The sequence below is a fragment of the Phaenicophaeus curvirostris genome, chromosome 21, assembly GCF_032191515.1.
Source record: "Phaenicophaeus curvirostris isolate KB17595 chromosome 21, BPBGC_Pcur_1.0, whole genome shotgun sequence".
NCBI lineage: Eukaryota > Metazoa > Chordata > Aves > Cuculiformes > Cuculidae > Phaenicophaeus > Phaenicophaeus curvirostris.
Window position 1 is genome coordinate 10743052 of NC_091412.1, and position 10694 is coordinate 10753745.

At 48.0% G+C, this 10694-nt stretch overlaps 1 protein-coding gene across 1 annotated transcript; it reads right to left on the minus strand.

Annotated features, from left to right (window-relative positions):
• Nucleotides 1–3791: 3791 nt before the first annotated feature.
• SERPINF2 (serpin family F member 2) lies at nucleotides 3792–10530 on the minus strand. The gene is made up of 8 exons (XM_069873890.1): nucleotides 10391–10530; nucleotides 9613–9675; nucleotides 8194–8611; nucleotides 7722–7865; nucleotides 7327–7530; nucleotides 6405–6547; nucleotides 5664–5868; nucleotides 3792–4844 (listed from the first exon to the last, which is right to left on the minus strand). The coding sequence occupies exons 1-8, from the start codon at nucleotides 10448–10450 to the stop codon at nucleotides 4519–4521; spliced, it is 1563 nt and encodes a 520-aa protein (XP_069729991.1). The 5' UTR covers nucleotides 10451–10530; the 3' UTR covers nucleotides 3792–4518.
• Nucleotides 10531–10694: the final 164 nt, after the last annotated feature.

Consider the following 10694-nt stretch of genomic DNA (forward strand, 5'->3'; position numbering starts at 1 on the left):
GGCTCTCTTAAAGTGCTCTGCTCCCATTTTCTGCTGCTGCCACTGAATTGCTCTCATTTTTTAACCCTGCCTTCCGAAACAAAGCTGCTCCCTGTGATGAGGACGGAACAGCGGGTAAAGCACAGGGCAGAGAGGGAAATGCTCCCTGCCCACAGCTTTGCTGTGGGTTGCATGAGGGGATTTCTTCTGTCTTGGAGGCACGGTTAATGCAGTGGGTTTTTGTGGATTTATGTCCAAGATTTAATGGAGAGACTTGTAAAGTGGAAGCAGGATTCTGTTATTGTTTGAAGTAGTTAAGGGGAAGATGTTCACAAGTGGTTCTATGCAGTGATAGTTACTAGTTAACAAGAGGTTACCATAACTAACTTAAAAGTTTTTGACCCAAATGAGAGAAGGTAAAAAGCCAAAGACTCTTGGTAAAAAAGACAAATTAACAGAACGTTGCGGGAACTTACAGCATGATAAATGATCTGGAGAAGGGAAAGGGGCAGAGGGGTCTCATTGTTTCTTGCAGTAGAAGACTCAGAGAGCACCCAATAGTGCACGTTGAAATCAAGAGAGCATATTTTTTATAAGAATGAAATTGTAAATCTCATTGTAAGCAGATACTGCAGAAGATGAAAGATAAATAGATCTTAGGGGAAAAACCAACCCAAATTAGTGGAAGGCAGCTCCATTGGAGCTAAAAAAGCTTGGATGTAGAGGCAGACCCAGCAGCTGGTCAGTTGGTTTTCTTTGTTCCTAGTCATTCGTGGCTGTTTTTTCCCCCAGCCATTTGTTACTGGCTACTGGGAGAGCAAGGATGCTGGGCTAACTGGACATGTAGCTAGCCTGATCCAGGACAGCTGTTTGCTTACTTGGAAACGCTGAAAGTAACTTGTAGTCAGTAGTGCCAGTGCCCATAGTCTCAGTTTGCAATGAAACATCTCGCCGTGAGCAGATTCTGGGGAGTTACTCACGCATGCTGGCGCCAAGCTCATACAGTCCCTCAGCAAAGTGGAAAGGATGGGTTAGAGAAGCATTCGCTGCTGTATTTGCAAGCCAGAAAAGCAGATCAGGTGGTCAGCCCCGTGATGAGTCAGTGCTTCAAAGGTGACCCTTCCTAACAAGTAGAGTAGCAGCTCTGCTTTCAACTGTTCCTCAGCTTGCTGTGTGAGAAGCCGTCTGCAGAGAGATGTTTGTACTTGTTAGTCCTCCATCGTCAGCCCAAGGATGGGGGTGTTGGCTGTGATATCTTCTGGTGCTTTTCATCTCTCTTTGATACCATATTTGCGGTATTAAAATGCCTTTTATGGAAGGACCGCTAGGGAAGGTTTTACATCTCATCTGCATCTTCAAATGAAAGCCCGTCTCTTTGAAAACAGGTTTGTTTTTAACCCATGTAAATCAGTGTGGCAGGTGTATAGAATGTTCCTACAGACCAAAGCTTCGTTCCTGCAGGTGAAGGGCATCCCTAAAATGATGCGTTATACTCACCTGAGGAGGTGCAAGGGCTTAAATCAGCTGCGTTACATCAACACAAGCATTTTTGTCTTGTTCTGGTGTGGGTTCAAGGTGCTGTCTGAATCATGTTCACCTCTACTGTGGAAGTACTGACCATGCTCATGAATGCTCTAGTAAGGAACAAAAAGACATCTAATATTAAAGTTATTGAGGCTTATTTGATATTCTCAGCCAGTGGTGCAAATGAGCTGTAGAGCAGCCGCCTTGTGCCAGTCGTGTCTTTTCAGAACAGAGCTCAGTCGAAATGAAAGCTGAGCAACGCGAAGGGGAAATTCCGGACCAGAAATGTTAATGTAACTTTGCATTTTCCAAACTGTCTCTTCTGGAGAGTTGGTGAAGTGAAAGAGAGTCTTAAGGTTGGTGTAACTGATAATTTGTGGAGGGCTGCTGTGCCGTCAAATAGGATGAAATTAATAGTTTGACAGGAATAGCCTGGAGGACGAGGGATGGTAGAAAGATGGAATATGGGAAATAAGAACAAAGCTGTTCAGGAAACTGAGAATGGGAGGGAAAGGACTTTATAGAAGAGGGGCAGCTGGAGGGCAGAGGCATGAAAAGTAAGACTTGCACTTCAGATTAGTGACCTTCCAGTACCTGAAAGGGGCTCCAGGAAAGCTGGGGAGGGACTTTTTAGAAGGGCATTGAGTGAGGGGGACTGGCTTTAAACTGGAAGAAAGAAGATTTAGATTGGACATTAGGAAGAAATTCTTCACGATGAGGGTGGGGAGGCCCTGGCCCAGGTTTCGCAGAGCAGGGGTGGCTGCCCCATCCCTGGAGGTGTTGAAGGCCAGGCTGGATGGGGCTTGGAGCCCCTGATCCAGTGGGAGGTGTCCCTGCCCATGGAAGGGGTGGAACTGGATGGGCTTTGAGGTCCCTTCCAACCCAAACCATTCTTTGATTCTGCACGGCCTGCAGTGCAGCAGGGTGGGATTCAGGGGGTTAGGGCTGAGGCTGCAGTAGCCAAAGCGAGATGTACCTAAGGCATGGGATGGTATTTCTGAATGTCAGGAATGAGTCCGTATAAATAAAATGTTCCCTGTGGGCTAGAGCTATGCCCTCAACGTGTGGCTGGATTCTTGTGGGTTTACTTGTTAAAATTACGTGGCCCTGTAATTACACCGTCTTTTTGAAGGGTACGTGTCATCACATCGGTTAGAGGGATAGACGTTATCTTTAGCCATTCTTCCCCTTTTAGACTGCAAGAAATGTGTAATTGTAGGTTTGAGCCAGTACTTTTTATTCCCCAAAGTCTCCTTCATCCCTGAAATTCATGGTTAGTGAGTCAGTCCTTCTCTTATTCCAGCAGATGGTGCAGACTATTCAAGGACTGAGGCTTCCAGAAGCATTCTGCTCCTTCCTTTGAGGGAAGGCAGACTTCCCGAGTAAGGAAAACACTGCCAGAAGGATGGCCCTTGTGCTCTCTAACTGCTGTTTTGCAAAAACAGAGCACCATCCTTTTTACCCAGAAGCTGAGGGAGTTCGGAAGCACAATCTACTACAGACAGCAGTTGTTTGGTACAGAAATAGCTGCAGCATGGCAGGCTACGGTGAGTTAGACTAATATTTTTAAGTGGTAGGATGGCTTGGTTGTGTGGAGCGTTGACAAGATTCCTTCATGGTAGCTGATATCAGACATGCACAGCTACCTCAGAACAAGAACCCAGGGAGCTGTGGCCTTCTCAGACAAAAGGGAAGCTGTAACAGGACGTTGCCTCTTGCCAAAACAGGGCAAAAGCAGTGATGTTCAGCTACAGGTGTCAAAATCCACCCCGGCCTGTCCCATCCATCCATGGTGTTGTGCTGTGGGGCCAGGGGGATCCCAAGAGAAGAACAAACCACACACAGCAGATGCCAGCTCAGCACCTTCAAACCTTCTAGTAAATGCCAGATGTCAGGTTTTGCCCAAGAGAAAGGTTAAGGACTGGCACATTCCTGCTTATCACTGCTGCTCACGGGCAAAGTGTCCTCCTGTCCCTGTGCCACTGTGCTCATGCCCTAGTTCAAGGAATTCTGCCCCAGGAGTGTTCCCTGCACGCTCTGCAGGTGAAATGCCCAGAGCTTACTGGACTTGGTCCTTGGACAGTCTTTACAGAGCAGCCGTTTCACCTTATGGCCCGTGTTGTCCTCTGTGATGAGGTGTAGCAAAAAGCAGATCCTCTGCAAGAGCCCCTCTTATCTTTCCATCTATCACATCCTGACTTCTATCCTTCCAATCTCTGCAGTTATTTGAGTTGCACACCTTTTTCCTTTCTCTGTTGGATCTTTCAATGCAATGCCTTAAGCAAATGTATCCTGCTTTACTCTTTATTATTCTGCCAACGTAAAAGTTACTAAAAAACACTTTATAAAAGAGGTCTTGAAAAATCTAGCATTACCCAAGAACCTAGAGTTTCCCAGGCAAAGGGCTGTAGATAAGGATCCAGAGGGGTTTCCCCACTGCAGACCCTCCCGTGTCAGACCCCAACAGCCAAGGAGGAGGGAAAAAGGCATCTTTGAAAAGAGCCTGTGACTGGAATTGGCTGTGACACATCCTAGAGAAGATAACTGGTTACTAGTCCAGTTGATCTAGAGGTTGTTTTCTAGGCGGGTACAGACGGTTTTCAGAGGAACACTTTGAGGGAAACGTGTTCACAGGAACTGCGGAAGGAAGAACCATATTAATATCGCTGGCTGTTGTCCAAGCTGCCAGATGCTAATGATGATTCCAGGCTACAGGGGACTCGAGTAAGAGCTTAATAAAGACTCTAATAAGAGTCTGGGGACAAGGAAGTCTCCTTTCCAGGACTGAGAGCCCTGGAAGGGAAATCCAGGCAAAGCAAGCTTTTCAGGTTCAACAGAGGGGAACCCCGAACTGGAGAGGCTTGTCAAGGGATCAGGCTCTAGGGATCCATAAAGGAAAACAGCAAGGGTTGCCTCCTGTGGCCTTGGAGGGAGGTCTCCAAGGACAGGAGGCCTATCTTAGCTGGTCCAAAGGGTCAGGTAGCAGTCCCGGAATGCTTAGGCTCTGCTCCGCTCTTATTTGGGCATGGGGTGTTTGTTAACATCTGTGGATTCACTTGAGTCCCGTGGCTCTTTCCGCTGGGGAGCAGCGTTGGGGTTGGGGTTCTGGACACAGCCGATAAAAAGCGGGATGCCTGTTTCATCATCAAAGATAATAAAGACAAAGGGCCGGTCAAGGCTGAAGGAGGAGACCGAGCGTGAAATCGCAACGCTGGTAGCAGCGGATGCTTCCACCCCGTCTTCTTTAAGCTCCAGGGTAGACTGGTGCTGGATGCTGGATACGAAGAGAGGCTCATCTGTGATCTTTTGGAGATCTGGGCTTGTGAACAGTTCCCGCAGGCCTGCAGAGAAATGAGACTGAGTTAACCTCACCCAGCTGGTGCCACCAGCTCTGATTTTTCTCCAAGCTGTTGAAGAAAGCAAACTCCCTGTTGTGTTGCTGCATGTTTTGTCCATCATGGGGGACTGGAGAACTGGCAGGCAACAGCAACAACCGCTGCAGTCCAGCCAGGTTCCCCAGTCCCGCTTCGTATGAATAACTCAGGGTGCCAAAACCAGAAGGTTTTCGCAAGCTTCATCTGCTTCTTTTATAACAGTAGCATAAAAACTTCAAGCCTTCTTTCAAAAGCAGCAGCAAGCCTGAAGACTACTACTTGCTTGGCTGGAAACAGTTTTACAGAGATTATTTTTTTAAGCAGTTCTGCAAAAACAAAGCAAACCCAATTTATTCTCATCTGGAAATGCAGTGCACAGGGGTTTATTTCAATAAGCTCTCCATCACAGGTTTTGTGATCTGCATTCTCTCTGCTGGCCATCTCTATGTCCTGGAAGCTAGGTTAAATGGCAAAGTTTGAGATAAAGGTTGGTGCATGGGAGGATGTTGGTGTTGGCTACAAATAAGGGAATGGCAAGAACTTGTAAAGCTTGTGAGGAACTGTGAATGCTGCCTTCTCTATAGTATCATCTTGTTGGAGCAAAACATTTGGTGCTAGGCAAGCATGGAGTGAGGAGGATGAGAGGAGTAAGAGAGGAAAGAGTTTGGATGGTATCTGGAGCAAGCTGTGAGGCACAGCTTTAGAAACAAGGATGGCAGTTTTTAGTGTCAGTGAACAGATGCCATATAGATCGATCAGCTTCACTTATTCTGTGCAAATCCTTACCCATTTGACTGAGAACCTTGTTGAGCTCCAGCTGGTAGTCCAGTTTTATTTTGGGGATCTTCACTGCGGTGGGTACCTCTCTGGGGAAAAGCCTGCAGAGCTGTTTGTACGGGATGTTCTGCAGCACACGTGAGGTATTCCACGTATGCTGGTTTGGTGCAATGACCACAAAACTCGTATTGGTCTTAAAGGGAAACTTGGCCACCTGGAAAGAAAACCAACCAGAAAAATTTATGTAAGAGTAAGGAAAGTTCGGGAAGTGCTGCTTTGAATATAGTCTATAGCTATCCCCGCACTCCCTGATCAAGAGGCCCTCCCTAGCTTTCCTGGAGCCCCTTTCAGTGCTGAAAGCTGCTTTAAGGTCTCCCAGGAACCTTCTCCTCTCCAGGCTGAACAACTACAACTCTTTCAGCCTGTCCTCATATGGGACATATTCTGAAGGGCTCCAACAGTGCATTGTCTGAGGGAATTCCTTTCCATATTTCCTCATTTTTCTGAAACTCAGGGCTTTAAGACTATTAATTCCCACTTAGTGGGAATATCTCTTTGTGGCTTTTCCTATAGATTAAGAGTGAAGGACCAACATTCTTGCTGGAAGCAAGGACAGGGGGTGCTTATTAAACTTTTGTGTGCTGTGCCTGTTGAAAGACAGTTGTTCTTTGAAGAGAATACTTGCAGTCAAGTAAAGTACCATAGCAAGAGGAAATTGCAATTAAAACTTGCAGTCTGGTGGCCTCCTACCTGAATATCCTGGGGCTCGAGTGTGAACCAGCTCAGGGGATACTTCTGGGCTTTCATCATCTCAACTGGGACAACAAATTCATTGTCAAGGTGGAATACATCCGGCCCAGTGAAGCTAACATTGAACTTGGTCCTCCAAAACCCTATCAAAATACAAGTTTAGAAATCCAAGAAGTTAAATTTGGATAGGAAAACTGAGACTGCCTCACTGATGCTCCTCCTATCATGAGTTCACTATCAAGCAGATAATGACCAGGCAAGCAGAAATACAGCAAAGAGAAGTCAGTACCAAGAGCCCTAACAGCAGGAAGCTCTTATCTTCCAGAGAGGGACTATGGAGTAACAAAGAGAACGAGAATCCTTGTGCCTCAGTGTGGGAGATTACTGAAGGCTATGAAGATAAAGTATGGATGTTTACACTTTGAAACATGAAAAGCATCGCCTTCGTGCTGTGTAGGGTGAAACAGCGCTCCAAGACCAAGCTAAAACATTCGTAGATTCACACTGGAAGTGTTTGGCTTGCGTTTGCATGAAGAACCATCAGGGAATGAAAAAAGGAGGATGTGCCTGACCCCTATGTTGCAGTCAGAAGGAAATGCACAGGCGCTGCCTCTGAGCTCTGTGGTTGGGGTGGACTGAGTTGCATGTGCCCTGGGTAAGATCAGCGGTGATGGGATCCCGAACCAGGAGGCAAAAATACCCACACGCTGTGTTCTGTATCTGCTGTCAAGTAACCTTTTTAACACACGTGAAACAGTTACTGTAAAGAAATTGAAGCAAGAGGAACAGCAGATGTATGAGAAAAGACCAAGCAGATTTACTAGCAGGAAGGAATGAGGAGATGCCATTCAGCTAAAGCACATGCAGAAAATGAGGAGATTTCTAACTATTCCTCTTGAAAAGTAAGGCCTGTGGAGCTCACCGTGGAAATGGATTGCATTGAGCAAGAGCATCACTGTGCTGGCAGGGAGCTGCTGTAGGAAGGTGGGTATTTGCCCATGAGTCGCTTCCTTTACCCACTTGTTTATGGCCACAAGGTCATCCTCGCTGATCCCAGAAAGGGTCATGGGCTTTGCTGCGTAGAATTTCTCTGAATCTTCCAGGAACTTCTCTTTCACCTCAAATCCTGGCAGAGAGGAAGAATTCTACATGAAGTCATCAGGTGTTGAAAAAAATTATGCTTAGTGGCTCAGCTAGTGGCACGACCCTGCTCCAGGAGGAGCGCTTGGAGAAACGGAGATGAGTGGGGTTCCATCACTCTCTGTCATCGGGAGTTTTATTCTACACCAGCACAGACCCTCCCGTGCCAGCACTCACCTTTCTGCAGGTACAGACGTGATGCAAGGCTGAGGGTGGATTCTGTGAGCCTTCTGCGAAGGGTGCCAAGCATGTGGTGGAGACAGGGCACCGACTCCAGATGCATCACCTCCAGCAAACGCTTCTCTGTCTGGTTTTCTGCTCCTAAAAAGCAAAGTCAAATTCCCGTTAGGTCCCTGTTAGTGGCAGAGATGTTACTCTAGCTGCCTCCTGTTAGAAACATCCTATGCCTTACAAAAACATCCTGTTGGAAACATCCTGTACCACTCTCAGAAGAAACCTGAGAGTGGGAGCCTCAGCAGGGCTACAGGGGGCAGCTTCAATCTTCGTTGTACCTGATTAAAGCTGCAGGGGTACGATTAAGTGGAAGGTGCCGTGTTTAATCTTTGTTTTCTGCACATTTGTTCCCAGTGCTTGCAGGAGGGGGGCCAGGGAAGGGCAGGAACCGGTGCTGTTGTAACTAAGACATTACCCAGTGCCAGGTGAGACAAAGCGATGGCGATGCTGAGGGGTGACAGGATCACATTGGTTCTGTGGGACTCCAGCTGGACCTCTTTCATGAGATCAATGCTGAATCTCATCAAGCCATCTGCTAGCTTCTGGCTCTTCTTCCAAGGCACCTCACAGTTTTTATCTTCAGCCTCTCCCTCCTTTTCAGAAGAGGCATTTTCCCCAGATGGTTGCTGTTCATGACAGCCCACGGCCCCAGCTATGGCTTCATCTTCTGAGTTTCCCTCATTCCTCATGCCTGGCGGGGTGGTGGTGAAAGGTAACATGGGTCCATCAATCTCCTGGAAGTTGTCGTAGGTAGAGTCTGCCAGGTCTGCATTCGGCAGGGTTGGGATGGCTCCCAGCGGAGCAGACTCTACAGCCCCACCACTTTTCACATCCTGGGGAGAAACAAGAAGGATAGTGCTGGGAAAAGAGAGCGATACCATCCCTCATGGGCTTTACTGCACACCTAAATGGGTTGAGAAAACTCTCCAGCTTCTCTACTCTGGCTGTGTATTCACTTTGTTTTTCTGCTTTTTCAAGGCTTCTAACCTTGAGGTTACAAGCACCTCCATGAGTTTGGAAAACAGAACATATTCTATCTTGGGAAACTGGACTGAGTGAGGGTCTTGCAGTGGTTCCTCCTGCTCCCAGGGCCTGTCTGAGACACAGGAGCCCAACAGGCATGCTTTGAGGGCAGGAACCACCACTTTGGCTGTGCCTTCACTGTTTATAGATCCATCATCTTCAGCCTGGATTCCACCACCTCCTCCCACACATTTTAGGACCTGACTCGCGCATCGGTCAGCACCATCTACTGTCACAGCCTGGATCCCTCTTGGCTCCAATCCTCCTCCAGGCATCTGTTTCTTCTTGACTTTTCTGTTCTATTCCATCCCTTCCTATCCCTTTTCTCTCCAAATTCCTCCTTTTCCAGTTTTCTGAGCTTTAGCCTATAGCACTGCTGCTACTATCCTTGCATTTGCATGATCTTAAACACATGCTTTTTTCCTTGGATCTCTCTGTTCCCCTCAGCATCCAGACAGCAGGAATGCTGCGCTGTGGAGCCAGGCTCCATGGGTGGCATCGGCTACGGGTCTTTCTCCCCGTCACCCTCAGAACTGGTTGTTTTCCTCATCAATCAGAAATGAAATAATCCACCTGCCAGTCCCTGTACACCCCAGCTCCTGATGTTTACTGTGTGTGCTGCCAAGTTATTCAGGTCGGGGCTTTCAACACGAAGGAGCACAGCGTTGGCAGGAGCAGTGGGTGAGGCGGGGAGGGGAGCTTGCACAAAGATGGTCTTTCTCGTTGCGCTGGTGCTGCTAGATTGCATTGCCTGGGCTCGTCCTATCTTAAGATAAACTGGAAAACCATTGCGAATACCACCACTGCTTACCTTCAGCATCCCATCTTTGTCTGGGAAGAGGCGCTTTTGCTCAGTGGCGTGTGTGGAAGAAAACTGTATCGGGGATAAAAAACAAACCAACAAAGAAAAACAAAGTCAGGTCCCAGAGGATTTCATCTCAGTTTCCAAAGTCGGTCTTTGCTTCCACTCCTAACACTTTCCCAAGGGGCAAGGTGAGAGGCTGGCACCAGCGTGGCGGTAGCAGTTCTCGTGTGGCCACGGCACGGGATGCAGACCCAGAAGCAGTGGGGTCCCTGCTGGGGAGGTGGGAGTGAGCAGGAGCTGGGAGACACTGCACATGCTGGGTTTGTTTAGAAAGGGACCAGGTCAGAAGGGTAGGAAATAATGTATCCTCTATGGAGGGAGCAGTGCGGTTTTGCAAGCTCAGATCTGTTTGGGATTCAGATTTAAAATGGGAGGAAAAAAAAAAAAAGCTATTAAACAACCTCCTGTTAACCCCTGGAGGTCACGGTCACCAAATGCAGCTGAAGCCAAGTTCCCAAAGGTTTTCCACATAAATCTATTTGAATAATGAGACTATCCACAGCTACATTAGAAACCTTGCTGCACTGGGGCACAGGCTGACCCCATAGCAGAGGAGCAGCGTCCTCCACTGATTCATCTTTCTGCCCAGAAGCATTAGGTGGTGTCTACCCCACGGTCTGGTGCAGGAGAGCCACCTCGTTCCCCTTGCCCTTTGCTGGCTGGGGAGAGAGAGCTGTGCTCCCACCACAGAGCTTCCCAACATCGCCAGAGCGAAGCAACTTACCCTCAGGTGACTGTGCAGAGCAGACAGGCAGAGCAGTGACAGACCCCAGAGGAACACCATGTTTCTGGAACAGAAGGACCAGCAGAGAGAGAAGTTATTTCCAGCTGCCTGGCAGCAGCGAGCTGAGCCTGTTCAGGTCTACAGGGAGAAAATTATCAACCTGGCCAAACAGGTTGGCGCAGGAGCTTGCAGAAAGCAAGAGGGAGATGAACAATGCTGCAAAGAAACAACACAGGACCCTGAATCCAATGCCAAGGCAGCGAAATCGGAGAGGAACAGACCCATGCCGGAGCAGAGCTGTAAC